Genomic DNA, 17,696 nt, shown 5'->3' with positions numbered 1-17,696 from the left:
GAAGCCCTCGTCCACCATGACAAATGAGACCACCCTACAGTCGCCTGCTCACTGTCCATTACCACGGGAGAACCATTTTCACACTCGTATTTGGAAACTAGTATCTACAAACCTACAGCGCTGAGAGGGCTCCAGTAGAAATGACTTTTTATCTAGGAAAAACAGTAAGAGGTGAGAAAGCTAAGGCATGGAGCACAGCTGTGACCCCAGCCTGAAAATGAGGCCGTCATTGCCACCAGGTCCCATGAGATGGCCCGTCTGATGGCTTCTGCTGAAGACAGGCTACAGCTGTGAGACAACACCACAGGGCTAAGGGCAAGACTGGCATACGCTGCATTCCTGTGTATTACAATCACACACACCCTTACAACAAACTAAGACAATCAAACACAATCCTTTCAGTGTACTTCAAATGGATGCATTGTGGACAATTATGAGCCCTGGGGCCTGATTTGCAAAAGCCATATGGTGAAAACGCCCTTCCTCTGAATGGAGTACATTTTCATTGCACAAGGCACTTAAACACAGAAAACTACAGCTGCACAGGGGCAAGTTCTTTTCAGTGTGACACTGACACTTCTGAAAAGTGATTACCTAGAATTAAGGAAATCAACACCCTCATATCAGCAGCTAGTAGGTTACTGCTTCTGTCAGAGCTGAGATGGCACAGGTATGGTGATGCTAGTCCCCTCGGGCATCAGGGGACAATATGAATAGACAGTCCCCGGTGCTGGCAGGACAGCAGCAGTGAGCGGTGAATTATGGCTGCAGTGGAGACTGCAGGGCCCCATGTCATCCAGGACTAGAGGAATGAGACAGCTGAAAGAGCACCACAAACAGAGCCTTGTTGGCTGAGCGCTGAGGCCACATGGCGGCACGGTGAAAGACCTGCTGACAGCTGAGGGACAGGAAGATGCCATGGAAACAGAGGGAGAAGCCGTGCGACCCTGGGCAAGGATGACAAAGCTGCTACCAATTGGGGAAAGAACTAGACTTGGAAACAGAAAACCAGAGTGCGCAAAACTGTGAACAAATTCTGGGAGTGTGAATATCTGTATCTGCTAATAGCCGAAACACAACACTTCGGAAATATTGCATGCATGCTCAGCAAAGCATTTTTGCTGCATAAATAATAAACTGTAAATAAGTCTTGTTAAAGGCCACACTGCACAGTGATGAATGAACGCACCCACCTTGTGCTGGTAACAAGGTTTCAATTTATGCAAACATGCCACTAAAGCTATGTGATTTATCTCTAACATTTTAAATATTTAAATAAAGAAAAAGCTTCTTGGAGCGCATCGAGATCTTTACACCAGATGTATTCTAAAAGCTAACTGCTGTCTGAAAAAATCACAGGACATAACATAAAATAACATAACATTTTAAAAACACTGGCAACTCAGCTTTGCTTGTGTCATGAGTTAGAGCTTCTGAACAGCACTGTTGAGGGTTGGGATTTTAGTCACTTGCCATAATTACAGGTTACATTTGGGTGAGAGTTGAAAGTCAGTGTGAAAGAGTGTGTGACACTGGATCACTAACAGAGTTTGATAAAAAAAAAATGAGGCTGCTAGTGGTCTTAATAAAAATGCAGTTGTGAAGGAAAACACAGAGCTTCAGATAGTGAATACAAAGATATCACATTATCAATAAAGCTTATAAAATTGACAGCAATATTTACTTTATGTACAGCAAATGTTAGTTAATAAATGTAAGGAGCTATTCAACATTTCAGTACTGCAGATTGTGACAAAAGTACATTGAAAATAACCTCTGAATACTTAGTCAAAGTCACCTTTACAACAACAATTAGGATAAAATTAGAGGTAGCAGCGGATTTAGGATCGCTCTTCTTTTTCACTTTAGAACATTTCAACATTTTCCTTCCCATTTTTGCTGACGGGGCGTTGTATGCTTAAATCAGAATCTTCATAATCGTCTCTACAGCCTACATTAAATACTCACACACAAACGAGTGCACTTCAAGTGGTTTTCAGCAGACAGCGGTGTTGACACTCAGACACACACACGCAGACCCTTGTTTACCCATGCATTCACACAAAATTCCGCTCTCACACACACACACACTGCACCCTGCTCTGCAATCACTTAAATTCCTTCATATGTTTTCATCTTAATGTCACTCTTCCTCTTGTCCCTCTTTTCCTTGAAAACCTTTTGGCTTAGTGGTCTGGAAGGATTGTGGTGCTGGTTTGGAGTTGTACAGTTCATCCAGTAGAGGATCAGAGAACCAGGGCGAGAGGAACAAGTGAGCAGCTCCTCTTTGCTTCCTCTCAACCCCCCACCCTCAAGCTCCTTAGTCTTATATTACTGTACTGTGGCCTCCTGCTGCATACCCAACCTTCTCTATGTTTGGCAACCTCTTTAATAATACTGATTAACAACATGTCAGTATGTGCACCCGTCCCATGATCCTCCTCTCCACCTCAATGTCTATCAGCATGCCACTACATGGGTAACTGCCCAGAGTTTAAGGAGGGAGCAGCCTGCACTCTGTGTCTGCTGACCAGGATGGGTTTTGTGGCCTTACAGGAGTGCTGAGCTGTTCCAGGCAAGATGGAAATTCAGGACTGGTAAAAATGGTGGTAGTGGTGATGGTGTTCATGGTGATGGTGATGCTCATGCCGCTGCACAACTTGCGCCAGACCCCCCTCATAGAGCAGGACGCTAGGTAGGTCCCTCACCTGCTCTTTCTCCACCACTGGCCCAGGTGCTGGTAGAGGGCCTAAGGCTCGGTAGCCCTGGCTCTCTTTGGACCGTTGCTTGTGTTTGCGGTACGGAGCTGTAGACTGATGAGGAGGAGTCTGACTGGGTAGAGCTGGAGGAGGGGGAATACCTCGGCTCCTCATCACTCTGCCATTGATCTGCGCAGGAGGTGTACGGCTGTGTGTCTTTGGAGAACGGAGGGCATGTTTCCCTGAGTCTTGGCCTCGCAGCCGGGCAGAGTGGAGGTTGTCTGGAGCAACGGTGTCCACAACAGTCTGTAAGCGGCGGTGATGGGGATGGGAGTGACCATTTTCTGGTTCATGGGAGCGAGAACGAGTCTGGTTAGATGACCTGGCCTGAGGCTCTGCTTTAGTCATCTCTGCAGCAGGGGCTGTGGAGGAGAGACAAAAATGTTTATTTTAAACAACTGCAAACAACTAAAAACTATGATGGGGTCACAGAACTGACATTCAAAGTGAAATGGGCCCTTTAAATTCAGTAATAAAATCAGAGAAAATGGAGCAACTCAATGACTGAGGGGTTAGAAAGCATATTGTGTGGCAGAGAATGGTATAACCTCCCAGTCTGTGGCATCTCATTCCCCTGCTCTCTTTACCCAAATTTCCCATCTATTCCAACTCTGCTATCTTAACAATGGCAAATGGCAAAAGAAGAATTTGATCAAACTAAAGTGAACCACAGTGTAAAAAATGCTGTGTGACCAGCTTTCTAATAAATTTTGACTTAAGGTTTGACGGTAGGATTCTGGCAGCCACGTGTCAGGTTCTTTCTCCATGCAGATAACCCTGAAACAACTTGACAGAGAGCAGATCTCTGTTAGCACTTTCCTGACAGAGCTAACATTAAAATAATCACATGTCATCACTAACCATCAGATCAAGGCTGTTGCTCATTACACCTAATACTTCACTTAACAACAGCCCACTCTGTTGATGGGCTTTAGCCTTGAACACTTGATGTATTGTGCTTGCCTGAGCCCAGATGTTTGTACTGGCGAGGAGCGCAGTGGGCTGCTAGTTCCATCTAATGGCTCCAAGCAGGTGCCGCAGTAATGAGGGCCCCTGGATGCAGCTTCAAAGGGCCACCGTCTGCATTTCTCCCTCCCCTCCCCTTCCACTGGCCCCTGTCCACTCACCGGCTCCGAAGCGGGACGTGTAGTTTTCGATGCCTGCCAGGTCCAAGTAGTGGTTCCTGCGTTCCAGGTTCTCATCCACACAGTGGCGCTGGCAGCCAGGCTGGGTGTGGTGGTCACTGTGGTGGCGCCTGTGGACACAAGCGGCACCGCTCATTAGGTAGCAGTTTGGGCCACTGAGGTTCACTTTGGTAATGTTTGGAGAAAGTAAAACAAGTGTTCCTTATGATCAGCCTGTGGCACGGTAATTGTTAGAGAAGTGAGATTGTGATAGGAAAATCACTGGTTTGAATGTCAACTGGGAGTACTTGAACAGCACAGAGAGTGAAGTGTCTCTGCTGTTTATTCTTCCTCATTGCAATGCACTGGGCACAGCTAATTAGAGAGTAAAGGAATATTACAGAACCCATGTAAGAAGTCCTCCTAAAACAAACTTTGCCCCTAGACGTGTTTTGTAGGAATGTTTCTACTTTTAGATTGAAAAATCAGTGGCACAAGCCTTAACATGCTGCTTATTCATATATAACTGTATACACTACAACCAGCAGACACTGAGACACGTACAAGAGAGATGGGTTTACCTTAGGAGTGCTCGAGACTTCTTCTCTGCACTCTTGGGGTCTTCAATGCACTTGTCATTTTTCTCTCTTGGGTGGGGTAAGTCTGAGTATGTGTGAAAGACAGGAGGCTATTATCAAAGAGAGCAACACAGAGCTGCCACACACACACACACACACACACACACACACCCAAGCACGAACGACAACAGTCACACAAGCCTCAGAAGAAAGCAACCTTTGTTTTGGGGTTTTACTTTGAAGATCTATAGAAAAGGAAAAACAACAGTGCTTCATTTATTCTATTTTCAACTCCCAGTCTTTTATAAGGCGTGGAATAAAAAAAAAAACATGCAGACTTCAGAAATAGTTTATTAAGGATGTGAGATCTGATGCGGTTTGAAATTAGCATGAAGTCAACCAGCAATCTTTTCAAAGCATGCTCTGCCTCAATCTCTTGACAGATATTTATAGCCGGAACAATAGGACGCAAACACACAGGAATATATACTTTTTGAGATATTTCTCCCTGACGACTTGTTTACCAAGTCGTCAGTGAGAAAAGTTAAGTTGAACGCAGCTATATTTTCCCAGCAGCTCTGAGAAGGGGGGGGACGAAGAGAGGGGGAGCAGGGGGGGAAAAAAGGGAACTTTGGAGAAAAGAAAAATGGCTGTGGTTATCAAAAGGACTCAGCACATCTCTTAAGGTTTCTTTCAGAGTATTTGAAGGCGCTGAGGGAGGGGGCTCTCTCTTGGCTCTGTCACTCCCCCCATCATTAAAAATGAACCCCATTGAGTGGGAGAGATGGAGCGACGCCGAAACTGCAAGGAACAAAGCGCTGACAGGCCTGAAGAAGCCGCCTTTCTGCATGACAACAAACACATGTCTGGATGAGCTGACAGCATGCAACACAAGGGGGACCCCGAAATGCCCTCTCTTCTCCGCTGCTCCCACCCACTGCGTTAATGCGAGCTTTACCTGTGGCACCCTGCGTGCAGCTCCTCCACCGCTGGCTGGAGTCAGGAGCCACAGAGAGCTTGACACGTAATGTCTTGCTGCTGCCAGGAGAATGGTTGACTGAAGCGTCGACAACCTCGTAGATGGTGTGCAGCAGGCTGGTGATATCCTGCAGGAAACAGAAGATGAGAATTTGTTAGGGTTTTTTTCATCTTTCATTAATTAAATGTTCAATCTTGCAGATTCTTAATCACACTGGTACAAATACAGATTTTCAAGAGAAATGGAACATGGGAGAGTATTCTTATGCCGACACTCTGAATCCATGAATCTTAAGCTTTAAGCATTTAGACCATGCATAATAAATATCATGCTAGCGAAGAATTTACAGAAGTGTCTTAGACAACAGTGAACAGAGAAACTGACATCAGTTACTTCTGCTTTCCAAGTGAAGCGATCAAGTTGGGTGTAAAGACAAGTTATAAATTCATAAAAACAAATGTCTTGTCAGTGGCACGGAAGCCTGTCAGGCCTGATATGAGTTGTATTAAGCTGTGAGCGCTGCACTTTCTATATTTGTTAAATTTGTTGAAGATACATCTACAGTAGCGGCAACATCTAGGCATAGTAACACATACAAACAAGGATCAGATAAATACTATGCTGAAAAGTGGAAAAGCTAAAACTGTTTATACAAACTAATAACTTTTGTTGTCAATGCTGTAAAATGAAAAAAGTTCACATAGCAGTAAGCATAGCTAGCTCTTGTGGCTCGTTAATCGGTATATTTTGCACTGAACTAATGACTCCCGCTTAAGTATCGGGAACTATGATGGATTCTTTCCTAGGTACAGAAGTAAAATGTCCAGACTCGTATCATGTGCTGCATCTCAGATGTCTTTAGGAAGTAAGAGGGTTTCACTATAACTGCTAAGAATCAAGACTGAACCACACAAGACTGCAAAAGCATGATTTTTACTCACTATACCACTATGACTCATAAAAAGGACTATTATAAATTCTACAGGGATCAGTTCCACATACTGGTTTCAGACACAGACAAAATGTAAAAAATTTCAATTAAAATAAAATAAAAGCTTCCTGTGTCATTTTTGGGTTTCCTTTTCTTTTTATTTGTGTGAATGGATTACAAAAAAAGAGAGAGAGAGAGAGCTGGAGAAGAAAGCTTTTCTTTCCCCCCTCCAAGCCGCTGTCTCATGAGCCGTGGAGCCACAGGCAATGCCAAAAAAGCTGCACAGCCAACCACACAGAGGACAGCTCCAGTCTCTTTGCGCTGTTTCAAGTTGTTCTCAAAAAACACGGGCCTTTCTCGATGTTCTCTCAGATCTGTACCAGGCAGACGCAAGCCACAAGGTGCCTCACAGGAGCGGAAACACATACCTTTGCTGGATTCAGTTCTTACAAGTAAGACTGGGTTAGAGGCTTTTTCTATCCATGCTTCCCTTTCGGGTGTGGCGATACCAAAAAGAAGTGAACAGGGAAGTTATTGATTTTTATTCCAACCTAAGGTGGGACATGATTCAGGATAAGCAAACTGCCGGCCAGGCTTTTTCTGTGCAAATCTCTTTAATGTGTGAAACATGCAGGAGAATAAACAAATGCGGATTTCACGTTTTAAGGATTTCAATTTAAATTTAGTGCATGTTTTTGGCAGTTATTTGGATGTATTCACTGTCTTATTATCATGTCGTCTTTTATTTATTCATTAGGCAATTAAAGGCTTTTCCACTGAAGCAGACGATTACCTCTCGCGTAACTTTGCCGCTGTTGTCAAAGTCGTAGAGGGTGAAGGTCCACTCCTGCCTGTTATCCTCCTCCACCGACACAGCGCACTCCAACTCCTGAAACAGCCCAGCATTGAATCAGTACCATACAGCGTGTGAGTGTGTATTTGTGTGTCCTGCTATTGCCCTAGTTTCATCCAGAGGGGGAAGTAATAAATGTCCTGTTTTGTGTTGACACTCACTTCAAACTGGAGCTGTTTCTGAGGCCCTGCGGGAGATTGGCTGTCCCTCTCCTGCATCTTCTCCTCCACACAGCAGCTGTCTGTCTTCTCCGGGGGTAAAGCCACTGCAATGGCACACACACAGACACACACAAAGATAAAAGAGAGAGCCTGAGGATGGCAGCATTGGGTGCAGCCATAACCTGAGGATATGTCGTCGCAATCAAGTGCGCCTTGTAAGCTCTGACTTCCGAGTTTGGCAGCCACAATTAAGACATGTCATCCATTCCAGCGCTCCTGGATGTAAAAACACAGCCAAACTCTTAACCATTTTTGCCTTACAGTTTTTATCATTAAATTGTATTTTTATTTATTTGATCCCAGTTATATATTTTGCAAGCAGAACAGCACTTTGATGAGCTTAGGAACAACTTGCAAATTAGGTTGGATTTTTTGTTTGGTTGGGTTTTTTTTTTTTCACTGGGCTGCTGAGGTGCACTGAAGTTGTAGGTTTTATTTACACTGTTTTTGATCATGCTCAAAGGCGGCAGAAAATCAAGGCACAGTTTGGTTCTCACAGTTCAAAAATGCTTTTTGGAGCATTTCATGTTAGCAATCAGAGCAAACTGATCCATGACAGTGTGGGGTCAAGTCCCTACAGCGATAAAAAAAAAAACAAGGATGTGATTCTTGTTTTTTAAAAGACATTTAAAGGAGCCTCTACCAGAAACTGAAAAAACACTTTTTCTGCATGAAGTTAGGCAAAGAGTTCATTACTTCATCATTCCATTGAGCAGAAGTACTACAGAATCAAAACAATAAAATCAAGGCTGGGAGATGAAACGTTGAAACTGTGACAGCCCTAATTCTCTGGTGGCAAAAGCTCTTCCATCATCCACACACATAGTAATAGTTTTAAGCCGTTAGCTACAATATATTGCATATCATCTCAGTAGGTTCACCCTAAGAGGGGATGTTAAACATGAAACTGAATGGCATAACATGACTAAAACATGATAGAATATGGCAACCAGCATTTGAATATAAATGGTGGAAGTGAAAGAGCTGAAGGTCTCCAAGAGGCCCCCGAGCCCAGCTCAGTGCAGCAGAGCTCACCATTTTATTGGAAAGATATATACCGTACATCACCATCCAGGCTCACAGTTAGACAGTCTGTGGAAAATGTGTCGCATACATTTTACCAATTAATATGACATCGTTATTCACCTCTTTACTGTACTAGTCTTTACTGAACACAGAGTCACCTGGACAGGGTTCAAAGTAACAGTGTTGTGCTAATACAAACCACGAGACCTAAGCGTTCTTTCAACCCCAAATCAGTGAGCATAGGTGAGGCTATGTCCCGCTGTTTGATCAGAGGTGCTCAAAGTGAACACTGTGTGTGAAAGCAAATCTACCACTGATGTGAATGCATCTGCACTGGCTCCATGACTCTGCCTTTTGATGAATCAGTTGGCACAAATGTCTGTATAGAGTGCTTCAGGGATGATGTGTTTTTGTAGGCCAACCATGAAGAAAGCATCGCCATGGTTACCTGGGGAAAAAATCCATTAAGATTTTTCAAAAATCTTTGGTTTACTCGAGAAAATTTGCTTATTATCTTAAACATATTCTCCTCAAGTTAATTCAGCTGTGACAGTTGTGACATTATATGCAATTACCAAAAGTCACAATGCAATATTAGCTTACGAACAAACAACATGACAACTTCAGCATCACCACCACTGATCTCTAATCTCATTTGGTGTGATGATGTTAAATGTCTCCAACAACATGTTTAGTTTCGTTTAACCTTGTATTAGCAAGTGCCTTTTCTGGGATACATAAAAGCTCTGAAATTCACCAGTGGAGTATTTAAATGGTAAATGGCCTGTATTTGTATTTACACAACCAGTCATCCACCCATTCACACACTGGTGATGGTAAGCTACATTGTAGCCACAGCCACCCTGGGGCACACTGACAGAGGCGAGGCTGCCGGACACTGGCGCCACCGGGCCCTCTGACCACCACCAGTAGGCAACGGGTGAAGTGTCTTGCCCAAGGACACGACCGAGACTGACCAAGCTGGGGCTCGAACCGGCAACCTTCCGATTACAAGGTGACCTCCCAACTCTTGAGCCACGATCGCCCTGTAAATGTTCAAAGAGTTGTGTTAACCACTCTTTGTATGTTTTGGCATCTAAAGAAAGACAAATTCATAAACCTTAACTTTGAAATGAGTGAAGTGGAAGTGCCTTTAAACATGAGGTCAAAGTTGAGGAAGGAGTTGTTGTTGTTTTTTTACTGTATTACAAGGTTCAACTGTCGCTGTTCAGTTCAAAGTCTAACTTTCAGTGTTGGGTGTTAGCCCAGATCTAATGCAACCAAAATTGTCTTCTATGCTTTGAAATCAAGTATTTGTTTAGAACATAAGGCCACAGACACAAACAGTATGTAACTGAGAATCAGTAGGTGTACCAGTCAGGACCTTTACAACTCTATGAATTACCCAGACACATCATTACCTTATTCTAACAGATGTATTCTAGTATGAGCCCCTAGTATGTTTCACCTCTGGTCATTTAGGTTTCCCCTTCCACCATCCCCATCACCCAATCACAGCCACGAAGGCTGTATCCACCCATAAAGCCACACCCCTCACCCCCACCCTCCCCAAACCCCTCCCACCACACTTTGAAGTTCCATTCTCAAACCTTCTGGAAGAGGATCAGACCGGCTGTAAAACAGAATCACTAATTAATTAAGCCAAGTCAAATCTGAAACACTGTTTGTTTGCTCGCCAACAGAGCAGACACAACAGCCCAATTTCTTTCCTCCTGATCCAAAGCAGATCAAAGCAGACCTGTCTCATCCCTGGGTAGGGGAAAATGCCAGAAATGAAAGGCATCATCCCAGGGAGCTTTTACCAACTTTTTGGAGAGAAGCAGCATTTGGGGTCCTGCTGTTTGATCATCTGAGGTGCTCAAAGGGAACATTGTGTGCGAAGGCAAATCTGTTCCGAAGCAGGCTCAATATGGTGGTGAGATGCTTATCTCACGGCTAATGAAATGCCGGGAGGAGTAACAGTAATCTGTTATCACCCTCCTCCCCCCCTCTGACCCCCTCCCAATCACAGACATAAGCCCACTCTTTATGAGTGAAGCTGCCGCTACGGGATTGGCTGCACATCAGATCTGAGGGGCAAGATGAGGGCAGTCGAGTCTGGCACCCTCCATGCCAAGGCCGTTCCAGTGACAGAAATACACTTGTGCATGCATACGCGTTACGCAAACACACACACACACACGCAGAGAGCATCGCAGGCAGGTTGGGAAAGCTGCCACACACTGTGAGCAATCACACTCAGTCGGCTAAGCTAAAATACTTTATTACACATAGCAGCCCCCCACTCCTCCCCTATATGTACAGGCAGAACCAGCATGATTTCGGGAAGGCCTGGATGGGATGCTTCTTGTATTGAAAGGTAACTTTTCCTCCAGCAGTTTTGTGACCAGCTGTAATCGCTGTGTATCCAACACGTGAGCCAGATGTGAAAGGAGGTGATGATGGAAAGGACTGTTTCTCTTTTTTAACAAAAGGTTAAAGAGTATATTAAAAAGTTTGCAACGGTAGGTTTTCTTGAATCCTAGCAGTACAGATGTAAATAATCCTTAAGCTAATTTCATCACTGAGCTTTTTTTCCTCTTCTCAATTTTTGCTGCATGTTTTCTTTAACTTACTTCCTTAAGGCAAGGCAAGGCAAGGCAAGGCAAGTTTATTTGTATAGCACAATTCAACAACAAGGTGATTCAAAGTGCTTTACAGAGACATTAGAAACAAAAACAAATAAAAAGCATGATTTAAAATTGATTAAAACAAGCAAACAAACTAACTAATTAACAAACAAACAAACAAACAAAACAGTATATAAAATCAAAACAGATAAAATCAGAACAGTAGATAAAATCAGTAGTTAAAATGTAAGTTTTGAGTGCGGATTTGGTGCTTTATTCAAATGCAGCTGAGAACAGGTGAGTCTTCAACCTGGATTTAAATAAACTGAGTGTTTCAGCTGATCGGAGGCTTTCTGGGAGTTTGTTCCAGATATAAGGAGCATAAAAGCTGAATGCGGCTTCTCCGTGTCTGGTTCTGACTCTGGGAACTGATAAAAGACCGGATCCAGACGACCTGAGGGATCTGGAAGGTTCATACTGGGTCAGGAGGTCACTGATGTATTTTGGTCCTAAACCATTCAGAGCTTTATAGACCAGCATCAGAACTTTAAAGTCTATCCTCTGACGGACAGGCAGCCAGTGTAAAGACCTCAGAGCTGGACTGATGTGGTCCACTTTTTTGGTCTTAGTGAGGACAAAAGAAGCCCTTTCTCTTTGTTGTTCGTACTGTCATTTCTTCTCTCTCTCTTCCCATTTTATCTGTTAATTCTATAAAACCTCCACAGCTACTTGTATCAGGGACCTAGTAGTCCCTTTTTATGTGTACAAAAGGTCAATTTATTCAAGACTGAAAACAGACAACATGAACATATCAAATGCCTATAGAAATATTTTAACAATTCAAGCTATAATCAGCTTTGCCCAACTTGAGATCTAAGTAAGATCTGTAACTACTCTGTTTCTTAAACAAAAACAAAATTTTTTAGAGGTCAGTACTATGTAGATATTGACACATAAACTATGAAGTCTTTTATTAAGCTGTCTTGAACTGTGGCTATTAATCAAAGTGAATGAAGAGAGCAGCATACTCTAATTAGCAACATCTGTCTTGAAGGGAGGACAGGCTTGGCCCATACACAGTTTAGCCCAGTTGCTAAAAATCATTTCAAACTCCATTTATCAGTCACATTATCTCTTGTCTCTCTGCTATTATCCACTGAAGTGAAACTGAAGTAAAACGGAATTTTCTGACATGCCTCCAGATTCTGGCTTGGTCTCATTCGACCCTACATTTTTGCCTGCACCTCACGTCCAATCGTGTCTTTAAATGGGAGGGAGAGACTTTCTCCTCCCAGAGCTCTTAATCCAGGATCACATCACATCAGGGAAAAAACATGGGGGAATGGAGGCACTTTGCAGTGCACCGCTGGGGAGGGGCGGATGAGAGATGGAGGAGGTGAAAAGGCAGGAGGGAAAGTAAAAGGGACTTCATCAGCACATTGCTGGGGCTTAGAGAATGGGTGTGGAGCAGAGGAGGAAGGGATGAAGCACTGGATCAAAGAGCCACACAAATACCTGAAGTTCAATTCCAAATAGTGTTTTTGGGATAGGGTTTTTTTTTTTCCATTCAACTGAAACAGTACTCCAACTAATTTCACCACAGAGAGGAAAAAGATTGGGAGAGACCTACCTTCTAAACGATAGTGTTCATTACCAATCCCCTCAGCACATGCTTCATCCATGGAGTCCTGAGAAAGAAAAAGACGCATATATCATTGTTTAAGTCACATAAAGCAAAAGTCGTCATATTTTTGTCACATAAAAACAAACATCTTTAACGATGCAAATCCACAGCACTGCTTTTCAACGCAGAGTGACATGGCCGAATCGAAATTACAGCTTTTATATGTCTATATATGAACAAAGTTTGACAAGTGCGCGCTGAGCTTAAACAGCAGCGGAAAGTTTAAGAGGTTGGTAATTGCAGGACTGAAACAAACTAAGCAAAAGACTGGCAGTCAGATTTGAGACTATGAAAGAAATTTTTAAATTACTACCACTGACCCGTCAGCGGGTTCTGAGAAAGACTGTTGGCTATTTCAGTGTCAGACTCTCACTACAGCAGCAGGCTTGGGGATTTCTTTTTATCCTGGGACATTTTCACCTGGGACCCCTCTTCTGGAAGCTCAGACTGTTAGTGCATACCACAGAGGCTGGAGGGACATGTGATCCTTAGAGTTTACTAGCTGAAAATCATTACTCACAGGCTGACAAATGCATATAAATGCATGAATGTTTTTCGTTGCACATAAGCCCCTGCAAAAGAAAAGCTGCTCCATTGTTAAAACTGCACAAAATGTGTTAAAAAGGAGACTTGTCACTGGCGATGATTAACCCAGACAACTGTTAACGAACTTTATAAAACAACGTGCATGTTTATTGTGCCTTCTGTGATCATAAATGTGAGAAAGACAGGTGTGTTACAGTGTGAGAGCAGATTTCTGAGTACTCCAGTGTGGTAAAGGGTCAAATTGGCTGATCCTACTCTCCTCAGTCTACTACTGGCTAGGTTACAACACCGTGGGTGGCCTGTGGAAGAGAATACAACTAACCACAGGACTAGGGCTGACAGACTAATACCCCAAAGCAGAGACCTGGGAAAAATCTGTTTGTTATTGGTATGAGTAGGTCAACATAGATTCCAACTTGGCTTCATGACCCTGCTCTACAGAAGATGTTTGCAAATCTGGGCAACTCACACCTGGCTGATTCACAGGAGAATCGGCCAGAAGAAAATTATACGAATTTGATTTTGAGGTTACTTATGCCTGGGATTTCCAGTAAATGTTCTAGTAAGCTGCAGTTATCTTAAATAAAGTATCATTATAGGTCTGATAATACTAGTGTTTACTAGTGGAAGTTTTAATTTCTTATACAAAGTCTCTTGTTTTAAAGAAAATTATTCAGCCTGAGTTCGGTTAATCACTACTTGCCCCCGTCACAGAGACTCCCTTCCACAGTACACATATCTCACTACTAAAGTGCTAAAATGATACAGAATAACACTGCATGGTTACTAGATAAAGTATCGACTTCTCTTTTTATATCAGTATACATAATTCCACCTCATTTTTAAACTCAGATAGTGAAAAAGCCACAAAGGAGTGAGCCTGTTGATGTGTGCGAACCTATTCAGATGGTTTACAGACACTGTCACAGTCACTTAACCCCAGAAAAACAAAATCAATCCACAACAAACATTCCTTTAATTCCTTACGCACCAAAAAACAGACCCTCGCGCACGCACACAAACAGCATCTTGAATGCGTTTCAGTTTTTTGATGAATGATCCAGAATTATTGAGGGGTTAGCCAAGAACATGAGAAAAAGGGGGAAGAGGAATGTACTAATTGGTTGTTGTCTGTGGTGATGGATGGGAGCTATATTATTAGCATGCTGGGGTTACTCTCTGGGATTTGCTCTGGTCAGTGTTAAGGAGAAAATATCCCAGGATTTTTTTCTTTTTTTTGTAATTTCACATGCACACACCCACACACAAGCAGATCCAAACACATTCGCCTTCTCCTCTGATCAAAACTCTCTAACCACAAATAGATGTGAAAATACCAAAAGACCAAACAGAAATAATTCTAAAACTGGAACAGAACAGCCTTATTTCTCCTCTAAAGTGCATTTCCCTTTTCCATGTAGCATGTCAATGATTATTTTTGACAGTCTAATTAAAAACTTCATGTTGTAAAGCTGTCAAGTATAAAGATATAATGGTTAAATCTGACTTACAAAAGTACTTTACCTTGAAGCATAACTTCTGTCTTTGGCAATGATGGATCAAATCACCAAAATGCCATTTAGTTCTTAAAATAAACATTGTTTGCTTCAAGGTTTCCCACCACTCAATTGGTCACAAGAACAATAAAGCAATTTTTTTTGTTTAGCAACAGAAAAGGGAAGATTTATACTGCAAAACTAAGATTCTTGGATTATCTGTGCGTTTTATGTGACCTATTTATATAATATGCAGTCAAAGTTTCCAAATAATGAGGTCAGCATATATACAAGTAATTCTCACAAGCCAAAACCTCAGTAGACTCTGCTCTTCAGTCTTTATGAGGTCATCTCAAACATGCTGCTATGGATGTAACAACCCAAGCCCCACCCACCTGCTGTTTAAACCTTCTGTTTGCAACAGGCGGCCAATTAGAAGAAAGTTGGCTTTATGAGAGGGTGGCTTTAAAAGGGAGAGAGTGAGCTGAGGGAATTCACAAATGGCCAATATGAGATGGCCAAGATTATTCTGAATAATTGAAGAAAAAAAGGTGGAGCTGGAAATAAGGTCCCTGTTTAACGTCCTCAACACAACTGTTATGTCATTCCAAATAAAAGATTTGGAATGACACAAAGATTGTTTCTAGTTATCTTTTCTTTTCAGCTAGACAAATATCCTTTTTTGTTATTTTATCACCCAATTCTAGATGCAATACGAGCCAAAAACTCCACCAAAAAACACCTGAAATAGAAACAACAAATACTCATTTGCACATAATGAATACATAAAAATGCAATTAAAATCACATACTAGCAGCTATAGTTGATCTTAAATATAAAAGTCACATTTTTCAAAACCACAAAAATAAAGGTTTGAACTTATTCGTGCTGGTTGGATTTGAAATGAAAAAGCTCAACATGGATTTGCCCTAAACTGCGATGCTGGTCATCCTCTTGAAATGTATTTCTGAACTAATGAGTGGAGACGAGGCTCGACTGATGCAACATTTACAAACACGTAATGAGTCTGAATGCTCAGGGCTATCAAATGAGAAGACCGTGTCTCATTTCTCAAATTCACACACAGTGCGTGTCCGCAATAATCTTGAAAATGCGTGTAAAACAGTAACTACAACAGAGCCATCAATCTTATTTGGAAAAGAAATGAGGCAGTAATGGGAATCTACGGGACTCTTATAAATTCAGAGGGCAGAGGTCACTGTGACAGAGCGCTTCAAAGAGAAGACGCCCTTTCACCCCTCTCATCTACAGTAGCACAACCTCAGCTTAGACAAAATTTAAACCTCCATAATGACATAAAATCCACACTGACGCACTGTTGATCTGACTTATACAATAGGTGTTACAGCGTTAGGTGTTTGCACTCCTGTTTCTCATTGAGGCGGTTTTATGAAAACTCAATCATGGAGTTACTTCCCACTAGTGTCTCTGTGGGATTCAGCCCAAACTGCAGCCTCCAGGGCACAAACAAGCGTTTTTTTCTCGACTTAGGACCAGCTAAAACAATTTGCTGACATGATGTTTAATGTTCTGTGGAAACCAGAGACTAAAGCATTTCGCGTTCAATAGCAGCCCGTTCTTTCAGAGCTTCTTCGAGCGTTTTAGTGTAAGCGTACACGTGTGAATCCTGTGTGCTTTAAAGTTGTTCAATCCCCTTCACCAGAAAGTGATTTATTACTGGACTGTAACACAGAACACAGTGTGCCAGTCCCATTACAACATCCCATCTACATTGCTCGCTGGTCTGAAGGCCTGTTTAGTTTGGCCATTGGAACTGTTTTGGAAACCTCATCAACGGTACACTTTATAAATATGGATTTGGAAGTGCCAAAGATGGATGAAATGTTTAATAATATTTACTGTGCTAACATCATATACAGTGTTACTACTTTAAATGTCTTTTATATGTCTTATTTATTAACAAAACTGCCAGCTGTTAGATGTTATAAAAAAGAATGCCAAATTAACATCAGCTGTTTCATTGATTGGGGTTACATTAGTATAAAGCAAACTAAAAATAAAATATTATCTGGTGCTAAAACTGTGTTGAAAAGATTTCAACCTTCCAAAACCCATTAGTCAGAAAATGTGTGTTTAGATAGTCTAGACATAGATGGCGGGTTTACACACCTCTTTGTTCATGTTTAACTCTTTATCAAAGCTGTTTTATATTTTACTACTTATTTTGTAATTTGGCTGTTAAATTACAAAAAAAGAGTGCTCGTAAAAATGGGCGGGTCAATGGTAAAAGCAGGTTAACGTCACACTATTTTATTTAAATTGGCAATATATGTAAGATAGCAAAGTCCAAGTCCAAAGGTAGCAAGCTACAAAAAAAGGATGACTGATACAAATTTCCAATATTTATTTGTTAACTAAAGGGAAAATGATGAGGTCACTGTTTATTAACTTCGTAGCAATGTATTTCAACCACCTTACAACTTATCATGAAGACAGCACTTGATTCAGCAGCACCTTTTGTTCAGCTGGGATGTGTACTCGGCTTCATATACTGCAAACAGTGCTTACGCCTGTTGTAAACAAAGCTTCCTGGGTAGCCTTCGCAGGAGGCAACACACATGAAACCACTAGCTCCCTGTGAGTTCACTAGGCAGTTCCCACACAGATGCAATCAGACATCTTTGTACAATGGAGCTGGCAGGCTAAAGACTGTTTAAAGTTTTTATAGCAGTGTGCATGAGACAGAATCAAAGTTAATATGGATATATTTGTCATAGCCCAACCTGATACGAAGCCAATTTAATTCTAAATAATTTGTTGTAGCACATTCTGAAGGAAATTAAATTAAAACGTCACAGTCCTATTAACACATTTTACAAATTATTTT

The 17,696-nt window shown here is 42.0% G+C and overlaps 1 protein-coding gene across 1 annotated transcript in view; it reads right to left on the bottom strand.

Annotated features, from left to right (window-relative positions):
• Nucleotides 1-593: 593 nt before the first annotated feature.
• The window catches only part of nkd1 (NKD inhibitor of WNT signaling pathway 1), a 31,425-nt gene continuing 14,322 nt past the window's right edge, over nucleotides 594-17,696 (bottom strand). Inside the window, exons 4-10 of the mRNA XM_006779776.3 lie at nucleotides 12,732-12,789; nucleotides 7,386-7,489; nucleotides 7,165-7,260; nucleotides 5,420-5,567; nucleotides 4,465-4,546; nucleotides 3,887-4,014; nucleotides 594-3,121 (exon numbers count right to left, since the gene is read on the bottom strand). Of these exons, the coding sequence (XP_006779839.1) occupies nucleotides 2,589-3,121; nucleotides 3,887-4,014; nucleotides 4,465-4,546; nucleotides 5,420-5,567; nucleotides 7,165-7,260; nucleotides 7,386-7,489; nucleotides 12,732-12,789 (1,149 nt within the window). The 3' untranslated portion in view covers nucleotides 594-2,588. The remainder of the gene's footprint in view (nucleotides 3,122-3,886; nucleotides 4,015-4,464; nucleotides 4,547-5,419; nucleotides 5,568-7,164; nucleotides 7,261-7,385; nucleotides 7,490-12,731; nucleotides 12,790-17,696) is intronic.

Source organism: Neolamprologus brichardi, chromosome 1, assembly GCF_056152115.1.
Source record: "Neolamprologus brichardi isolate AB-2024 chromosome 1, ASM5615211v1, whole genome shotgun sequence".
Classification (NCBI taxonomy): Eukaryota; Metazoa; Chordata; class Actinopteri; order Cichliformes; family Cichlidae; genus Neolamprologus; species Neolamprologus brichardi.
The sequence above is the reverse complement of the archived record's forward strand: the minus strand, read 5'-3'. Positions and strand labels throughout refer to the sequence as shown.